The 21,570-nt window shown below is 36.9% G+C and overlaps 1 protein-coding gene across 1 annotated transcript in view; it reads right to left on the reverse strand.

The window, feature by feature from the left end:
- Positions 1–21,570, reverse strand: part of LAMA2 (laminin subunit alpha 2) — a 352,582-nt gene that overhangs the window by 208,115 nt on the left and 122,897 nt on the right. The window contains 5 exon segments of the mRNA XM_030447547.1: positions 6,428–6,527; positions 7,829–8,007; positions 9,758–9,875; positions 12,084–12,173; positions 14,169–14,348. Coding sequence (XP_030303407.1) covers positions 6,428–6,527; positions 7,829–8,007; positions 9,758–9,875; positions 12,084–12,173; positions 14,169–14,348 — 667 coding nt within the window.

The raw sequence follows: 21,570 nt of genomic DNA on the forward strand, positions 1-21,570 counted from the left end.
AGGCCAACTTCAACCTTGCCTTCATCAGGAACAGTGTGGCCAGCAGGACCAGGGAGGCCTCACTTGGCCATACTTGGCATTAGTGAGGCTGCACCTTGAGTACTGGGTGCAGCTTTGGGCATCACAGTAAAAAAAGGACATTGAGGAGCTGGAGAGGATGCAGAGAAGGGCAAGCAAGCTGATTAGGGGTCTGGAGAACAGACCTGATGAGAGTGGCTAAGAGAGCTGAGGCTGTTCAGCTTGGAGAAGAGGCAGCTGAAGGGAGACCACATTGCTCTCTACAACTACTTGAAAGGAGACTGTAGTGGGATAGATATTGGTCTCTTCTACCTAGTGACCAGCAAGAGTACAAGAGGAAATGGGGTCAAATTCCACTAGGGTAAGTTCAGGCTGGATATTAGAAAAAATTTCATCACAGAAAGAGTGGTTAAACATTGGAACAGGCTGCCCAGGGAGGTGGTGGAGGCACCATCCCTGGAGGTGTTCAAAAGATGGGTAGATGTGGTGCTGCAGTGGATGGTTCAGTGGTTAGTGGTTGTAGGGTGGACATTTGGACTTTATAATCTTAGAGGAATTTTCCAACCTTGATGATTCTATGATTCTATGATTTTGATGCCTGTGACCCTGTTAATTCTGAAATTTCTGAGTCCTCCTCTCAACTAGCCACCCAGCAAGGCCCCATAGCACTACAGGCCTCTGGTTCGTTTGTAAACTGGTCAATACATCCCATACAGATAAACTTGTCGTAGGAGAGAGACTTTTTTTCCTTTCAGATGAAAATACCCTGATGTATATGAGGGTTCAGCATTAGGCAAGTCTACCTCTTAAGAAGAGAGTCAGTCTTGTTTGAAAGTTTCGAGAACTCATTCATACGTTTACAAGTCTCACCAAAATCAAATTCAATCAAATGTCTCAGTGTTGAAGGAACAACTCACAAATACTCATTTAAATCTATAGTCTTCCCTCCACTGCCCCATCAGTCCATTTTTTTTAGTTCTCCATCAAAAACCAGCCCAGCAATCCCTTTCCTAAGCAGTATGGACTGTAGTGGATAACATTCAGCCTACCATCTATCAGGAGACTTCATACTCCTCAACAGAGAGAGAAAGGTGTAGAGACTACTGTCACATATTCTAGGTCTTATGTTGTTGACACAGTTAGTCTGTATATTTTATTTGGCTCAGTTCCTTTTTTCATTTACAGCACTTGCAAGACCAACGCTCTCACTGTATTACACAGTATGTAAATTCTTGTCAGTGTCCCACTGGTTATCTTTGACCAGGCTTCTGTAGAGCATATTATGTCAACAGACTAATCACATTTTGATTTAAAGCAGATGTTTCTGGTCTGTTGTTGTAATGAACTAATATTTCAGTGGAAGTGCATCTTCTTTCACTTTTGGTCTATTACTTCATAAGTCTTGTTTCAATGGGGCTTTATTTCTCGATTTTGTTATTCCCTTTTTTCTACCTGAATATTATCCATTTCTGTTCTATCTTTGAGTGTAAAGAGGCTTTGAAAGCTCATCCTAGAGGATGAGTCATCTTGAAATAATAGTTTTATTGGTCAGTTTTCTTCCAGCCTACCAGTCTTTCAAAATTGCACAAAACCAAATGTATTCAAAAGCACCAGACCCTTGAAAAAAACCTGCAAACCAAGGACTGGCTTCTGCCATTTTCACTTCTCTATAACACTGTAAAAATTCTAAAAATTACCTCATGCAAGTCAGTGGGACTGCTTACTGAGCAAGTACCTGAATAAAGATTAAAATGTCTGAATTTTATTTATATTAAAATGTCTGAGAAGGTTTTTCAGGAAAAATAAACATCTGTCATTGATATTATATTGTATAAATAGAGGGAATAGGGAAAAAGATGCTGCATCATAGCATGCATTGAAGACTGATTCACAAAATCCTGCCAGTTTCCAAACTGGCTCTTGCAGGCACTTAAGGGACAAGTAAAATGGTTATTTGTTGAAATCTAGCCACTACAGCTTGAAATAAGAGCACCAGTTCCCTGAGAAAAGCTCAGTTACTGGAGTACAGAGTAGTTCTTAATGCACAGGTTCAACCTTCACTTCTTCACTTCTGTACAGCCAATTGTAAGTGATCACAAGACCAGTATGGTCAAGTTTACCTATTGTTAAGATGGATCTGAGGTAAGTGGACAGGTTCAGTTTTAAAACTCTTATCTTTCAGCTACAAAATCTAGAGACATTTTCATCATTTTATCTTATCAATACCACAGTTTGAAAATATACTTTGATTAATTATAAGTTTCTGGGTCTACTTTTTCTACATTGTTCATGAACATATTGTATAATGTTGCTATGAAAGAATATTTGAAAAGCTTTCTTGAAAATTCAAAACTAAAAATACAATATACAAGCTAGACTAATAATATTTCATTTCAGAATGCCAAGTGAAGAGTGAGGAAAAAGTTTTACAAGGTTGATAAAAATAGAAATTATACATTCTTAATATACAAAAATACTTCTTTTTCTCCTAAAACAATACTTGGTCAATTATAAAGTGATTCCTTCATGTCCTTCTCTTATCTACTGAAACCTGATGACAACAGTCATTTAAATCCTCTTCTTGCACTTCATCAGTGTACCAGGTGTTATGGTATATGCTACCATTTTCCTTTGTTGTTTGCTTACAGAACTCAAGCACACAGAAAATGTACAGCTTCATTTTCTTTGAGAGCTGCTCATAGTGACTTTACATCCCCAGTGATTTTTCTTATTCTACTATTTCCATTTTAGTTGAACATTTTTAATGTTCCTGACTTATTTTCTTAAAACACATTTAAGAAACATATTCCCATCTTACACCCAGCAAACAATTTATCCTCAAACAACCAGCTACCAAAATCCGAGATGTTTTTCAGCCTGCCCTGTGTGTATTAATTCTGGCTCACAGGTGAATAGATTCCTTCAGACAGATCACGTTTTCCAGCCTTTCCTTTACGAAGGCTCCCCAGTGGTTCAAACCCAATTGCTGCCCAGGGTGAGCAGCACAGTAAAAAGAATTTTATCAAGGTATTGAATATAAATTTGAGTGAAAATAAAGGGCAAGAGGTGATTTGCTTTCAGGATGGTTTTATATTCAAAATTATATCCAGAGACTGCTTTTGATCACTTCTTTTTACCTCTTGAACATTTTCCATTACCACTTCTCTTAAAAGAAATATTAAAAAGGCTTTTTCCATCAAATAGCATTATTGTGTCCTTTATGTCGAGCAAAAGTTTACAGTAACAAATCGAACCCACTGGTTTAAATACTATAATCAAACAGAAGGTTCAAGAAGCAAACATTTTTCCTAATGTGTTGGAACCTCGCTTAGTACAAGTAAAGAAAAGCAAATAAAGAGAAAGAATAAGGAGCAAGGAAGAGGGTCATTTTAGGCAGAATGGCTACAAATCCCAGTTACATGTAGAGCTGGCTTATTTTCCTTAAATGAGGTCAATATCAGAATTTTCCTTTGGTCACTGTCTATACAGTGCAAACTGTTCACTTTTCATTGCATGGGACTGGGCAGAACACAGACAACTGGTTTCAGGAACAAATGCACGGATTCCTTTGGGGAGGGAATTCTTTATATGATGGTTGTTACCTAAATAACAATTTTTCTGGTTTTCATGTACAAGAAGTAATTTAAATACACAGAATAACTTTGACAGTATGTAAGTTGGAAAGAGGAAACATCAGTGGGTTTAAAAAGCAATAAAGGAAAAAAAAACAAACTTCATATATTGCAAACAGCAAATTCAACAGATTAAGATTACTCTAACATGCTCAAAAGCAACAGGTCTCTAACCAGCTACAGAATGAGCTAGTTTCAGAAAGATAAGGAGAAGCTGGTTACAATCAAGATAGGAAATGGAGAACTTTAATTTTGTAAAGAACAAAAAAGATCTCTGGTTCTCAGGACTGGAGGAACTGCTAAGTTATGAAACTTGTTTGAATGTCTGGGCTAGATGAGAAAGACTGGTCACCTGACAATGAAGGGGTCAAAACAGAGAGAGAGAGAGAGTCCAGTTTTGGATCTGTTACCTTGACACATTTCTTTATTAGAAAGACAAGAGAGAAAAAGCCAGAAAGGAGAGGAGGGGTCCAGAAAGGAGCTTTATTCTCTTCCTAGAGAGGCTCAGAAAGAGGCAGGGTAAGGATTTACCAGAAAGAAGGTCAGAGAACTAAAAATGCAGAAAGAGACACAGGAAGCAAGGTGCTAAACCACAGTACCAGCCCATCAGATTCAGAAAGAGTAAGCAGATTTAGAAAGCAACTATGAAATGGTTTAAATCTGTTCAGTGCTCAAAGGCAAGAATAAGACATTATGAAAGCTTCTAATGATACTATTACTGACAGCCAAACAAGGTGGAAAAATTTCTTTATCTGTTTGTTTCCCCTTCCCATGAGAAAAGAGCTGACAGCCTATAACTGCCTGTCAGCTGCCAGGCCCCTGGAGAATGACCCACACTTGTGGCCAGCACAGAAGGTGTGAAAAGAAAGGCTGCAGCAGCAACAGATAGGAGCTGAGAGACTGAGCAGCTGCTGAACATGCAAGTGGGACACAGCATTTCTTTGAATTAATCAGTCCTCCATCTCAAAATCACAGTCTCTGTATTTTACAAAGCACTGAATATCAGCAGTGGTAAATGTTTGAATAAAAGTTTTCCTGTTTTATAGTATGAGAGGTTTTGTTTCTTTGATTAAGTCATCTGTAAAATGCATATTCTCACCTGTGGGCTTAGTATAGGAATTGCCACCTTGCTGTGTTTTTTGGGTTTAATCCTCTTTTCTGCTTCTGCTTTTTCTCCCACCAATCTGAGTGATTTACTGTACCCAGCATCCATCCTCAGGCACTGACATGAGAAGGGCTGCAGGGTGGCCTCTGTAAAGAGAGGCCAGGGCTACCCTGTGCTGGACATAGATGGTTGCAGCTGGCACCAACCAACCTCCTGCAAGGAATGACTTCCTCAACCAGATGGGTCAGGGGAGGTCAGAGGAGAAAGAGGGGGAAGAGGTGCTCCAGGCACCAGAGCAGAGATACCACTGCAGCTCCTGGAGAAGACCATTGTCTAACAGATATCCAGACTGCACACCATGGAGAACCCTATGAAGGAAGAGAATATTTCCTGAAAGAACACCCAGATTTTGTTCCTAGAGGATGGTAACCCATGGGAAGAACCCAGGTTTGGGTCAAGGAAAAGCATGAGAAGAAAGAAGTGAGAATCACAGAGTTGTTCTGGTTGGAAAAGACATCATAGATCATCAAGTCCAACTAACTCTACTGAATCCAGTGATAAATCATACTTCTAAGCACCAAAACTATGTCTTTTAAATACATTCTGGGATGGTGATATAACTACCTCATTAGGCAGCCTATTCCAGTGTTTAATTACCCTAGCTGCAAAGAAATTTCTTAAAGTATCTAATCTAAACCTCTCCTGGCACAACTTGCAACCATTTCCTCTTGTCCTATGGCTTGTTACTAGGGGGAAAAAACCATTATGACCACAACCCTTATTCCCCATGCATCTGCACTGCCTGTGGCAGAGAGGGGAGGAGGGTGGATTTTAGTTTTTATCTTTGTTTATAATGATCTTAATCTATCTAAATTGGCAATAAGTTAAATTCATTTACCCCAAGCTGAGTCTGTTTGTCCATGGCATTAAATGGCAAGGGATCACCTGGTCTTGACCTAGACCCATGAGCTGCTTCATCTTATTTTCTCCCCTGTCCTGCTAAGAAGTGCAGTGAGAGAGCTGGCCAAGTGGCAAGTGGAGGAGAGCTGGCAAGGAGAGAGTGGGCAGTGGCAGCTGGCCAAGGTCAACCTACCATACATACCACTGTGATAATAATCAGTATTATTTTATTGAACTGATATAAACAGTATCATTTTTTTTACAGTTTCACAGATTTTACACCTCTGGGCCCTACATTTTCATCCCTGATATGCTACTTTTATGTTCCATTGATCTCTATTTCAAAAAAGATTGCTACAACATCTCTTGTCAATAGATTGTAATTAGTGTAATTAAAACAGCTCTTAAGAACTGATCTTGAGTTTTGTTGTTATCTTCCCACAGTATTTACAGAAGTTTGCCAATGAAAAAGCCAGAAAAATATGTCAGTCCATTGTTTCCAAAGCACAACATTTGAGGATAGTTTTTACAAGGCTATGGTAACCAACTTGCAATCCTACACTAATAATATAGATGGCAAAAAAATATGACACTTTTCAAACATTTCTGTATAGGTTTCAAATGGAAATATGCTTAGAGAGGTAAAGAGATTAAATCACTATGGTAGTACTAGTTTTATTCTCTAAAATAAAAGAAAAAAAATGTGTTTCAGCTTTTCTTTGACTATTACTGAGCTTAAACTTTAGCATCACTCTCTTTTAGGGGATCTTACCTCCTTCTGCATGTTTCTCATCTTTGACACAGGTATCATGTAAAGATCCATTTGGATTACAGGAACATGGCTGGCATGGATCAGGGCTATCTGGCAAGACCTATAAAAACAGAGTTTACAAACAGAAACCTTACTTTTAAGAATTGAAAACTTTTATTAGTTTCTTAAACAAAAAGTAGGAAAGAACTACTAATATGTAGGCAGCTTGCACTTTACCAAAAATCAGGTCGTCAAACTTAGCCTATGTAGCCTAGGCATTAAAGATACATTTTGTATTTTTACTTAGAAACATGTAGATATGTTTTATTTAAATACATTTTCAAATTAAAAAGCACATATTTTTTATCAGACCCTTGTATAATTAGAATCAGTAACTATAATTTAAGTATTCACTACCTAAATTATATTGACAGTCTAGTTGTTCTGGTTAACAATTAAAAACTAGCTGGAGTTTATGATCATTAGACACTGGAACTATTTCCTTTTGTTCGTGAAAAGGTTACCTCAACCAAACCTTAGCCTAATAACACAATGGGAGTATAAACTACAAGTTCTGCATGAACCCATACATGGATCTAAAATCCCAATTAGCCAGGTGATAACCTGATTCAAAAGAAAAAATCAAGCACCCTGCTCTTGAAGAGATCAGTACTTCTTTTTCCAAGCTCTAAGGCTAAACCCCATGTATTACAGAGAATGTAATCACTGTTATTTGCTGATTTTTTTCTGTGTTTGAGGACTGAAAACCAATCAGACTAAAAGCCATGATATATCCAACTGAAACTGTACAGACTAAATATCAGGAATTTGAACACACACTAACAGTGTAGCCATCTAAAACAAAGGCATAGCCCACAAGGCAAGCCAACCAACTGTAAGATTCATCTTCAGACAGCTTCAGCTTAAATGAAAATACAGCCTTATATGATGAAACACAAAAACCAGTTCCCACTACCCTCTAAATGGAGGGCATTCTTAGGACACTACAGAAGTTCAGTGCTTATTAATTCTATGTTAAAAAAAAAATTACAAACCATTCCAATATCAAATACAGCAGTATTTCTTTGATCTTTTATAACAGATCTTGCAAGTCATTACCGAGGCAGAAGTTCTGTTTACAGGACCACATCCTCCTTTAAATTAAACTGAAATACAAGCTGGATGCCCTGACCTCAAGTGCATTCCTTCATATTAACACAGTTCACTTCATATTTCTGTAAGCATTCACTTGCAGATTTCCAGCTGTGAAAAGCAACTACAACGTTGTCTAAATTAGAAGTTAACCTTCATGTAACAGCAGTACAAACTGTGTCTTCTCCCTTTAATCACTTAGCTGCCTATGCTGAAGGGATGGTTTGAATGCCAAGCTTTAAAGTGAAGTAACAACAGAACATGCTTTACCCCCTTAGGTCTGAAGTAACCATCAATGCAGGTCTCACAGTTGATCCCACCAGTGTGGTTTGTGCAATTCACACAGACTCCACCCCCAATGTATTCTCCATGGACATTCAAACTCTGATTTCTGTCTGCAACATCCTGATCATAGTAACACTCCTCAGCCTTTCCATGACAGTTGCAGGCTAAAAGAGAAGGAACTGTGTTAGCAAACACTCTCCAGCTGGAGATGCCATGCTGTTACCAAGGTATTCAAATGAGTCCCTTGACATACTGTCAGTGGTAGGGTGTACATTGTGACTGACTGTACACCCAAGCATTAACTTGCTACTTCAACTATAAAAAGTAAAGTGGTCCCATCACAAACACCACCTGGAATTCTCTATATTGCTTTTTTTTTTTTCTTGATGTTTTTTCTGGAGGAGTATGGAAGTGACAGATACAGACTAATTAATTTCTACCTGTCTTGTCTTAGGGGTGGTTTTTGTGTTTAAATTGATACTGCAGAAACCTTTCAGTGGTTGCACACACATATGGTAGATATCAAATCATTTGTGCTCTCCATCGCATGGCTTAAATCTGAAATAATGCTGCATTTTAATGGCTTTTTTGTCAGTTGATTTAAAATACAACAGGAATTACAAGGAAAACAGCAGAATGGTATGAGTAGATTAAAATAATTTCCATGAAAGCTAATAGACATCCTAAACACTTGATTTGCACATAGGCATATAGGAACCATGTCTGATTCTTAAAATTTCTTTTGAAGATCAGATTTGAACGATTAATCTTATAATCTTTTGCTGTGAGAATGAGGTAGCTCACTCTCTCCCTTCCCCTGTGGTATTAAAACATTCATTTCCACTTAAAGAGAAATTCCAAGCTCATCAACAGAGTAGGGAGTCTTTCTCCTCAGCTCTCTCAGTTCCCAGCTCTCAGGGAACTGTTTCTACCCTGAAAGCATACCAAGTTACTGAACATCGAGCAGGGCATAAGAAGTGTCTCTTAAAAATTAAACATGAAAATAAATGCACCCTCATTTCATTCCAGAATGCATAGGGAGCACATCCCTACTGAAACAACGACCTCTGTGAACAGTGGTTACAGGACACAAATAAGAAACTGCTGCTTTTAATATGGGGGTATCTGTTCCTTTTTATTTATTTATAACCACTTGTGGTAAAACTATATAGCTCTAAGCCTACAACTGAGCAAAAACTTAGATGTTACATAGCTCTAGATTTTAATATGTTCAGAAATATATTTATAAATGGTATGTGACCTTTGGAAGTAAGATGCTGAAGTTCAATTTTAACTCTCCTTTCTGCAGCGCATCTGAAAATTAAACTCCAACCCTGTGGGAAGGTGATATTTCAAGGTATATTTTTTATTTCATGTTGGAAGACTAGATACCTTGGTTTTTTCCATTAAAAAAATTAGAAACTGAAATTGCATTTTAATTTTTTTTTTTAAGTTTCAGCAAGGCTGGAAATTATAATATATAAAACCTGCCATTTATATAAAAAAATCACGGCCTTAATTATTTTATATAATGAAAAAATTGTAAAAAATATTTTTTACTTATCAGGATACAGTCCTGTTATTTTAACAAAATATTAACAAAATATTTAACAAAATAAGCCCACCATAATTATAAAAATTAACAAGTAAAAATGTATTTTAATGCAGTATTCCACCAGTATCAACACACACAAAAAACCATTTGAAATTCAATAAAACTAGGATTTTACATGGAATTTTACTGTTAACTCCTTTGAGCCAGTCTAAACAAGGTAACAGCTGATTCATAAACAGCAAGGGATTCATAAATAAATGTGGTTAGAAAGAAAATTAATTGAAAAATCATGTAGGATCTGATTTCAGTTTTCATTGGCAGTTGCAACAAACTTTCTCTTCTGCACTGTTTTAACTTACGTTCACATTCATGTTTAACCAGAAAAGTGCCAGCATGCCAAGGCTTTTGGTTGAAACCAGGACAGCACCGATCACACGTCTCTCCACACGTGTTGTGCTCACACTGACAGACAGATTTCTAATGCAAAAGAAAAGCAAATATTTACACAATGTGATGATTCAAAGAATATGTCTGTGTAGCACATATCCTGCATTCCAGTTCAAATTATGGGAACGTTAACATTCAAACTGTCTATACTCTGTAATTCTTCTTTTTTATTTGGTTTTATTGATATACATATCCTGCATTCACCAAGTGAGAGCCAAAAAGAGTGTGTTTAACTTCTATAGGTCTATTTTAAGAAAACAGCCACAATGCAAAGGAATATAGTTGGCCAGAGAACCTGGGGAGAATCTAGGAATGTAGTAAAATCTAATCCCAAGTGGCCAAAGAAAGGAGGATGGGAGAATGAAAGCTCCCCTGTACAGCATTTCAGCCCAAGTGCTGGTAGCCCTCAGACAGAACTCCCCATGACAGGAAAGCTGGTGTGACAGGCAGCTTACACTAGAGGGAGTGAGACATTCTCCACCCTTCCCTGAGATGTAGCAATCTCGCAACTACAGAGTGGAATCAGTTCTGTTGGCTGATCCTATAGAAAGTGGCTTTTCTTTTTAACTTTATTTTTTTATTTCATGACTCAACCCATCATACAACCTTCTAACTGCATAACTAATTCTGTGTGAAGGATCACAGGAGATTTTAAACTAGTAAGAGATGAGAGAAGGCCTAGGCTTTCAATTACTTTTCAGTTCCTCAGCAGACCACCTTATCCCCAGCATGAAAATATTGCTGCAGGGAACCCTCAAATTCTCTGGGCCATAGAAATATCTTGGAAAATATAAAAGAAACTATAGTTTGGAGAAATATGGAGAAAAAATTGCCTTATAGTTCAGTGGAGGGGATTGTCTCTGGTTCTTTTGAAGCCATTCAAGGTCAAAGCAGCAAGATAAACAAGAGAAATTCTATGGCTCACAATACAAAGTGTAAATCTTGCAAAACAAAGTTAAGGAAAGTAAATTCAAGCAAGTTTATTCTTTGTAATACTAGGAGAAAGATTCATTCTGCTAACAACTACAGTCATAATGTTTATAAACCAAACATGGTATGGCTTAATCTAAAGAATATCCCTGGAGAGCTAAATCAAATACACCAAATCTCTTCTGGCTTGAGTTGTTTCACTTACGCTATTTTTTATAATGGCAGGACAACAAATATGTATTTGCCATCCTGCAGCTTGAGACACAACACTTTTCAAATTTATTTTATCTACCAGCCAAACTATCTGAATTGAAGTATGCATTAACTGCAGTAATAGCACTTATTTTCTAAGGTAGGCCCAATTCTGAGAGATGGCACTGAGAAATGCTCCAGTTTGATAACTAAGGGCATCTGAAACCATATTTCAACACTGGATATACACATCATCATAGAAAAAGTTTAGAAGTATGAAACCAAAGGGTTTTTAAATTTTTTACAAGGACACATGGAAACTGATTAGAACTTTAAGTGCTTTCTCTGTAAGATTTCTCATAGTTGTTTGTTTGTTGTTTTGTTGCTTTTTTTTTAATCAGTTCCTATACAATGGTGTCATTCATTTACAAAAATTTGTATTAAAACCAACTAAGTGAACAGTATATGAAGAAATCCCACACTGTGGAACATTAGCAATACTTGTAGATTGGAAATTCTGTATTAGTAACAATGTGTGCATAGATCCAGACCATCAGCAACAAATCATTTTTCTGAATTTCAATTATATTTGTTATACATTTATTAATGACACAAAAAGAAAAGTACAAGTTTGAAAAAACTATAAATAGCTCACAATTTTCCAGACTAGCTTGACTGATCACTTAATTAATATTTCCCATATTATTTCCATAATAGGAAATGCACCATTTTAGAGCTATCATTTGTTTGCAAGTATCAATTAAATACTTGACAGTCTTAGGAAACACCTGGATTAATATCAACAAAGAAAGACTGACTGTTAAAGCTCACCTCTACAGCTACATAATGTACCCCAAATTTCTCTTGTTCCTAGAAAACCTTGGATATGGACTGAATTATCTGAAACCTATTTCATTTCAGAGAAAGCCTCTGCTGGCCTTGTATGAATTTATTATTCTGTTCTTCTACGTGAAGAACAGACAGAAATTCACAGAACTCTGAGGAATATTAAGATTCTTTTCTCATGTTCCACACTATGAATAAGGCAGATTAAAAAAAAAAAAAAAAAAAAAAAAAAAAAAGAAAGAAAATAAGAAAAAGGAAAAAAATACATACATTAGTTGCTGGATCAAGTGGGCAAGCTTTCGCATGGCCTGAACATATACACATGCCTCCAACAGAGATGTCTTTTATAGAATAGTAATACTGTAAGACAAAATAGAAATTGAATTGCTAAGTGGATTGTAAAATGCAGGTGCCAAACTGCAGAATTAATTTCTGGTGATGAAAGTGTCAGGTCCTGTTTTAATTCCTTTTTGATCTCTTACAAATATAGCAGACAGTGTAATCCAAGCTGCATCTTGATCAACAGATTCAGGCTTAGTGAAAGAAAGCATATAAATTGGCACAGTTCCATTTGTTTGAAGTTACAAGAGCCATTTCAATTTATACACAGCATGCACCAACATATCTCTACACCATTGGATAATGAAAAGTAAAATATTATAGAATATATTCCCTTCAGAAAACATGAAAAGGAAAAGACATGATAATGGGGAAAAGATAAAGGCTAGAGATTCATGCTAAGAAACACCTTAGCTGGGTCTTATCAGGGGGTTCCACAGTCTACTGGACTGTGGAAAGAAGAATTTTTTTCACTACTGGCCTTTTAATTGACTATGGAATATCCTTCATTACTGAGATTTGAATAACTTTTGACCTGCCATTTGACCATTTATATTTTTTCTTTTGGTGGGGATTAATAACACTGCCCAGAAAGAACAATGAAAAGATATTTATAATCATGTATTATGACATCTGGGAAAAGCAAATCTCATATGCCACCTTCATCTGTTTTGGTGAAGGGTTATTTGCAAAATTTTGTTTCTGACCTCAACCTCCTTTTCAGATTATAAATAAATTCATCAAATAAAATAGGAATTTATATAATTCATACTTAACCTTTCACCACACAGAAAAATTATAATTTGTGGCTACCCTTTGTTTCCCTTCCCATGGAATGGTGGCTTGTCTAATGCCTTCTATATGGAAAGCCAGACAAGGGTATGAAGTTTCTGTTGCTCTTTGTTGCTTTGAGAACAGGCTCATGGAAAGATGCCATACAGTAGTTATTGGTTTTGTTGGTTTGAGAAATCTGTTGTTCACCCTGCACTAGGTTTTAATGAGTATACAGTGATTTTTAAAGTGTGAATTCAATTTTGTGGGTCTTTCCACTTAGAATCAGATTATTAAATGTGCACTCTTACATGATTTCCATGATTAGTGAGGCTGCAATAAGTGGACTCAACTGGAAGAGGTTGTGGGTTTGTTGTACAAAACATATGGCACATTCCATGCTTTAAGAAATAGCCAACACGATATGTATTTAGAGGGAGTAAGTAACTAAAGCCAAGAATAACAATACTACCTCTTTATAGCATGAATTACTACAGTGGTAGTATCCTGAAATTTCCAAAAGAAAAATAAGATGACGAACAGAAAGAGAACATGAGAAAAAGAAAAAACTGTAATAAGATATTCCCCAAAATAGCTTTTAAGTATGCTTAGAATAATCAGAGTTAAAAATAGAATAGCACACGACAGTTAAGCATCAGGAAAAAAAAGAAAGGAGATATGGCATAGGAAGAAGGAACAAATTGGAGAAAGAAGAGATCAGGCTGCTCACACACGGTGTGGAGCGCAGGGAAGAGTGGAGAAGACAGGTATGGTATGAGTGCTGCATACATTCTTTTGAGCTAAAGCACAATGTAAAATTTTCCCTGTTATTAACATTCATATAATAATGCTAAAACTATTGCTTTCAGGTCCTTCAGTACCACCAGTGGAAATCCTCCTTAAGGTAAGGAGTTCAAGGAACATTAAAGGTAGCGAGGACATTACCATGGAGCAACCACTTGCCAATTACCTGTGTCCAAAAGTTTGCAGCCAAAAGAGCTGTGTACTCATGTTATCAAGCACGTTGTATGTTAATAACATCATTAATCAGAAAATTTAAAATTCTTACTTCTACTATACAGAAGATACAAAAGACTGCAAAGACAGCATGATCTAACACCAGGATTTTGACAGATAACAACAGGTATCCATCAGAATGTCCTATTGCAAACAGAGGCAGATAAGGCATTTACAAGTGTAAGAGAAATTATACACATGCATTACAACTCTCTTGCCAGAACTTACCCTCCTTGTAACAATGGGATCAATTTCTGTTGGATCTTTGTGTGCAAACATCATTAAATCAGCATTCAGTGTCCGTATCCTCTGGAATCTCAGGCGAATAAAGCGAGCAGAGGTGAATTCCAGTAATTCAGGTGAAGGATCATCAGCACTGGGCCGCCCATTAATCAGAGAAGTGTGAATCTGAAGAGAGAATAATGAAAGCCATAAGGAATCTGCCATGATTACACCAACAAATATCATTACAAACACTGTGTGAATGCACCGTCTAAACATAAAACACCTTTTTTCTTTAGAAAGCAGATTTCCCCCCCAAAAAATACACAAACCCCAGTTAAGGAGAGGCTGTACAGTAAAATCATTTGGAGTTAAGGAAAGTCACCAGTTGCAGAAAGACTGGAGCATAAACTGCATACTTGCACCAAGGCCTTACAATAGTGTCCATGCCATAGAAAACTCATGTCTCCTCCTCTAGCCTAAAATAAACATTTTCAAATTGTTGAACAAACAAAGGGCTCGAAAATTTTGACCAAAAGGAACAGATACTTGGAATAGGACTCAGAATTCATCAGGGATCAGTTTTCAGCTCCTGGAGAGGTCATAATCAAAAGAGTTTTGAGTCTCTAAAGCCAAGATAAGGTAATTTTTGAAATACTGAAGGCTACAACAGCTAGATGAGACAAAATATGTATTCATAAGCATATCCCCTTTCCCACTGTCTCAATACATAATTTTCTTTGAATCTTTATTTCAGATTCTTGCTTTCAGATTTGCTGGGCTGCAAGTCTTTTCACCTGGTCCCTAAGAAAAGTCTTTAGCACTTCTGAGAAGTCTATTCAGCATTTGTTTTTCTGAGAATGCTACCAATCTCTGCTTACACTATGGTTTCTATGAAGATTGTCCCCCTTTCTCTGCCTACCCTATCCTAAAGTCTAGAATTTTTCTAGGTAAATGTGCTCTGTGGCTCTTTCAAGAACAGCCTCTCTGACCCCAGCTGCAGCATCAAGGACAATGCGACAAAAATAAGCAATCTTCTTCCCCTTCTGTCTTTTTAGCTGATCATGGCATACATCAGCTGTGAATCAAGAAAATAAAACAGATGGGCTGCTACAGAATTGTTCTTGGAAAAGGCTTAAAACAAGAACAATGTCAGGTATAGCAAAATATTGTTAATGAGCACCTAGGGGGAAAGAGGAAAGAAACCATTAATTTTCTTGTATTCTGAAGTGTTAAGTTTTAATTGGGGAATTTTTATTACAGGCTGGCACATGGAAAGAATGTTCACATGCTGAGCCAAATGCGTGAAACAATAGAACAAGTAAGGGAATTTTTTACTTATTGCAATAAATGTTGTGCACCTTATCTTATTGCTCTGAGTGAGAGGTCAGGCCATACGACATTTTCTATCGTTGAACATGATCATATTACCACTGTTTTAGGCAAAAGCTGCACTCAGAATGCCAGCTGGGACTCACTCAGCAGTGGCTGCCTCACAATGAAGAATGAGACAACAAATTGTCTGCTCCCAGCAAAGCAGTAGCTCTTCCTTTCCTGGAGGTTTTGCAGGTTCTGGATAGAAGGTTTGCTGAACAACTGCTATCTGGCACTGGCTGTTACACTATTATTTGCTTATTTTCACTATCAACAAGGAAACCCAACATCTCATCACATCCAGCATTCTCCTTCACTGCATCCCCAGATACCCAAAAATCACTGGGAGCCACTTTGCCAGAAGTGATTATCAGTCGTATATTGACTAAGTATGAATCAGCACCTCTAGGATTCTTCCATTTCATCTCCTATTCCATCTGTGACATTGCTGCCTCTTCCTGAGACCATAACAACACTCCCACTTTGAGCACTGACTCAATTTTCTTCCTAACTACAATAATTAAATTAAAGGAGAGAGGTGGCTTGAAATGAACAGAATAAAATGCTATTAAAAAGACAGTGCAAACAGAAGATCATAATAAAAAACTGCAGAGGAAGCAAGGAGGAGTTCTGAGTGAGAAACGTCTGCCTACAAGCAGTCACACGACCAGAGAGAGCAAACTTGCTCCAGTCCCTGGTGAAAAGAGAGAAAGCAGAACATGTGTAGAGTCTACACTTCAAAAGAAGCCTGGAGATGGTGGCAATAGGTCCAGTGGAAACTGATAGATACTTCCAAAAGAAGCAGGATTTTAGTAAGAACACATGCCTAAATACCTATTTGCATAATATCTACCTACAAGCAAAGAAGTACGTTTCTTTTGAGTGTTTTTGCATACTGTCATCTCCTTGCTTTAAATGGAATCCAAGAGATTTCTTTCTTAGAAGCATCAAACATAGTTAGGTTATGGCTTAAAGCACTAGAATACTAAAGACTGAACTTTGATATTCCAGAGATAAAGAAGAGATATATCTAAAGTAGTGATGAAAATATTCCCTATGTCAAAATGAAACAGCAACAGCACTGTGGCTATAAGCAGTATGGCAGCCTGACAATCTCATCAAAAAACCCAAAAAATTAAGCTTTTAGGTGTGGGAGGAGAAAGACACAAGTAAAAGACAATGTATCAGAATAAGCAAGTGCTCATGGAGAGTTACGAGAATGGCTCTCAGACAAAAATTAACCCCAAATGACATAGCTGAAAAAAGGCAGTCATATATTTTGATTCATATTTTTTTTAAATAACAAATTTAGTCTTAAGACAACAATGTGGGGAAAAAAACACCACCTTAGAGTGATTACATAATTAAAATGTAAGTTAACAAAATAAAACAAGAGGCATCCTTTTCAGAACAGAGCCTTTTTGAAAAGGTTTCAAGGATTTATCTGCCAGCAGGGTATCTATTTGGCAATGCTAAGCTAAAAAATATAATATCTTCCTTTTATTTTGTCTTTCATTCTTGTGCTTAGAAATTTCATTTAAAACAACAAATAATTTCTGATAATTACTGAAATGTATGTATCTCCTACATGAAATGAGGCACCCATTCAAATACGTACACTAAAATGATACTGAGATTAGGAAATTAAAACTGGGTAGTTTTATCAAAATGAATCTGAGGGGAAAATTTCACCCAGGCAAAATCAGTACTCTAAATTATTTCTCCTCCTCTAAACATCTGTGATGAAATCATTAATTTCTCCCTTGAAACATTTAGCACCAAGTTGAAGTACGTCCAACTAAGTTTTTCTTCTCCTTGAAGAGAGAATAAAGAAGACACTAAGAGTACTTTGGAAACATCTGTCATTAATCAGGAACAATTTGGAATAACCTTTTTTAAAGAAGTTTAAATAGAAATCAGACATAATATTTTCAATGTGACTTTCACAATGAGGCATCATCGTGTTTTTCCAGAGCACACTTTGTCCTTTCATCTCCTCCCACAATCTTCCACCTATTTGTAAGGCACTATTCAAATAATAGCACAGTTTTAGTCAAGATACCAACATGACCTTAATCTCCAATATTTTTGCATCAGTTCTGAGAACTGTTTGAGTGAACACAGTCCTCAGAATCTACCATTTATACCATCCCAGAGCATCATAGCACTTCATGCACAGCTCTGAGCCCTGCAATGACCAGCCCCATTATCACACAGGCAGCTAAGGCACTGAATTCCTGCCTCTAGTTATACACATCATGAAGTTATGAGCCACAGTGGAGCTCTGCTGCAGAGCTAAAAGATCTAAAGCTGAGTCTACCAGGAAAATATTAATACTGTTATCCACCCATTGGGCTTCTATAATTTGAATGATTCAAGAACCCATGAGGGAACAACTCAAATTTTGCTCAGGTTTTACAGACAACTTTCATTTACTAATTCCAAGATTGAGATAATCATCATTTTGGATTCTAAATGAAAGCTATATAGATTTCAACCCCAGAAAATTTGTCCTTAACAACCAATTTTTTACACTATTATATTCCAACAAACAGGATCTTTGTGGGAAATGAGTGTTCACTTACAAAACATCTAAGTGGTACCACAAGGAAAGCCAAATTCTCATTTTGTAAAACCATTTTGAAAGGCATCTGATTTGTCAACCAATTCAGTATTCCAAATTATTCAAGCAAAAGACTAAGATAACATTTTCCAGTAGCCACACCAGCTACTATATGTTAAAAAAAAAAAAAAAAATTGATCTCACAGAATCACAGAATGGTTGAGTTTGGAAGGGACCTCTGAAGGTCACCTGATTCCTCTTGTCTAAGAAAGGCCACCTAGAGCCAGTCATCCAGGACTGTGTCCAGATTTTTAATACCTCTGAAGATGAAGGCTCCACAATCTCCCTGGGCAACCTGTGACACTGGCTAGCACCACACAGAAAAAGTGCTTCCAAAATTCATATGAAATCTCCCATGTTTTGGTTTGTGCTCATTTTCTCCTGTCCTGTCACTAGGCACCACTGAAAAGAGCCTGGCCCCATCTCCTTTGCCCTTTCCCTTCAGGTATTTATAGGCACTGCTCCCTGAGCTTGCTCTTCTCTAGGCAGACCACTCTCAGCTCTCTCAGGTTTTCCTCACAGAAAAGATGCTCCAGTCCCTGCATCATTTTTGTGGCTCTTCACCAGACTCTCTCTAGTATGTCCATGTCTCTCTTGTGCCAAAGATCCCAGAACAGGACCCAGCACTCCAGGTATGAATAGATCATGCCAGTTCTTCCTAAAGGGGAAGGATCACTTCCCCGGACCTGTTGGCAATGCTTTGTCTTGGCAACGATGCCCAAGGTACTATTAACCTTTACCACAGGGCACATATATGACTTATGTCCAACTTGCTGTTCACCGAACCCCTGAATCCTTTCCCATCAAGCTGCTTCCCAGCTGGATGAGCCCCAGCATTTGCTGGTGCATGAGGTTTTTTCTCCCAGGTGAAGGACTTTGCAGTTTCACTTGTTCAACTTCACAAGGTTCCCATCAGATCGTTTCCTCCGATCTGTGGAGGTCTCTCTGGATGAGAGTACAACTCTGTGGCATTATCAACCACTCATCCTAATTTGGTGTCGTCATAAAACTTGCTGAGGATATGCTCTGCTCCATCATACAAACCATGAAAAAAAATGTTAAACAGGATAAGACATATGTTCAGGTTTAGTGACTAATTTATCTATCCATTTTTATTGGATACCAGACCTCTAGCAGTTATTGAAAATATGAATACTCTAGTTAAGTGGAAAAACAGAAAAGTAATTTTGTAACACCAAAGAACCACCTAATTCAATGCCCTGTCTTTAACAATAATTTCCAGAAGGAAATTATTAGGAAGGAATACAAGAAACAGGGCATCTGAGAGTGATCCCTCTGATACAATATCATCCTTTCCTCTGACTGAACAGTTAAATCTTTCCTGAGCCACCGAGTGAATCTGAGTCACAGTGTTGAATGTCCACCAATTGCTCATTTCTCTATTATCAGTCTACTCCCTCTTTCTACCATTGTTTTTCATCACTACATACACTTGACACAGTGAGAGAAAAAAATTAATCTTTTTTTAAAAATCAACAAAAACACTGGTTCAATAAGTGTTGTTTTCTGGTTTTTGTTTTTATTTTTTTTTTATCCCATATTAAACATGAAGCTTATAAAATGAATAATATAATTGACAGTGTTCTAGTTTTTTGTATGAGGAAACTGTGAGAAATCAACATCGTTTCATTTTTGAACTTCAATATGATGTTAAATCAACTTTTTTTTTTCAGAGAACTGTTGAGAATGCTCAAGTTCGCTACTTGAAAGATAATTTAGTCCGGCACTAGCTCACCAGTATTCATGCATAATTCCAGATGGTTTTCTTACATGTCTTACTTTGCTTTTGTCAGCAGTAATTTTCATATAAAATATTTCATATACCACAAGCTACTAATTATCTTAAACTTTGCATTAACAATAAGTACTGCTACTACAGAGTTTTTTCCAGTTTTACAGATTGCTTACAAGCATGTTGAACAAGACACTACCCAAAGCTATTCAAAGTACACCTCAGCACATTATAACGTCTGGACCATGTTGGAACCAGAAGACCTATCTAGCATGGTCATCTCTCTCATGTACTAACCAAAGCTGCATGCTAACATTAACATGCAGGCAAGCATACATAATACTTCCTCAGGGATTTCCTGAGCTATAAGTAGTTTCTATGTATTTGGTAAGCCTCAAAGGATTTCTATTCATTTACTTGGTCTCACCTTAAATCCAGGTCACCTTAAAAACTCTACATCCATCATGTAATAAGGATTTTCTCAATTTACATGTGGTAGGGAAAAGGATCCTTCTTTTGCTTGTTTTAAACATGCTTCCTACTAAATTCTCTTAATAGTTCCTAATTCTTAAAGCAGAACAAAGAAATATTTCTTTCTGCCAGCTCTGTTTTTCATTAAATATCTTTACTACAAATGAGCACAAGTATCATGATTCAAGATCTGTAGTTTCCTTGGATTCCTAAAAATACGGGTGTTTCATTTGACATCCCCCACTCCCCAGCTACTGAGAATATTTGCAAGTGAGAGGTTAATTTATTACTTTTGTAGTTCACATATTTTAGCCTTGAATTCCTTTTCACAATCCAATTTATCAATTATTTCTGCACCTCTTCAGTTAACAACCTAGTTTGTGGCTGCTTCTCCAACTCCTTTCCTGTAAATAATGTTTTCAGTGCAGAAAACATCCTGACAGTCTCTATAGCAAAAACTGATTCAAATCATTAATTTAGTTTTTCTGCAGTGACCTTATCTTTCTTGAACGCTCTTTGATCATCTCTCAGCCCACCAGTTCTCTGGCAGGCTTCTTGAATCTGATGTGTTTGAAAAAAGGTTTATTTCAACTTCATGCTCAGTCACTCAGAATGTTTTTCACATCTTTATTGCAATTTAACATTTCATTTGCTGGAGCTCATTTTTCTACATCTTTTCCTTATTTTTAGAAAAAGAAATTACTTCTATTCATAAATAGTAGTTTAATATATATCTTTTCTTAGTGTATATTTTAAACATGTAAACATTTTTGGAAATTAAATGTAGCATGCATGTATGTGTTATACTGGCATTAATTCGACTCCAGGCTGTCTGAATTGTTTTTAGCAGTTTGACCATCTTTTCTATTTTTAAAATTGTACTTCGGAAAATTTTATTCCCCTGGGATGTTGCTTTTTCAGCATTTTCTGGCTATTTTTACATTACAATTATTCAATAGTTAATTCTTCTGATCAGAATCTGTACAATGTTTTTGCTGAAATTGTGTGTTCCTTTAATAGCTGCACCAAAAATATTCAGTTGTTTACTCTTTTGCATTACATTAAATTCTGACACCTACACAGTCTGCCAAAGGGTTCCAGAAATCTGCTATTATATTCTTAGCCTTCCTCTGGCAAGGGCCACTCACTGCCACACTTCCATTTGGGCAGCTGCTGATACAACATGA

Source organism: Calypte anna, chromosome 3, assembly GCF_003957555.1.
Source record: "Calypte anna isolate BGI_N300 chromosome 3, bCalAnn1_v1.p, whole genome shotgun sequence".
In the NCBI taxonomy this organism is placed as follows: Eukaryota; Metazoa; Chordata; class Aves; order Apodiformes; family Trochilidae; genus Calypte; species Calypte anna.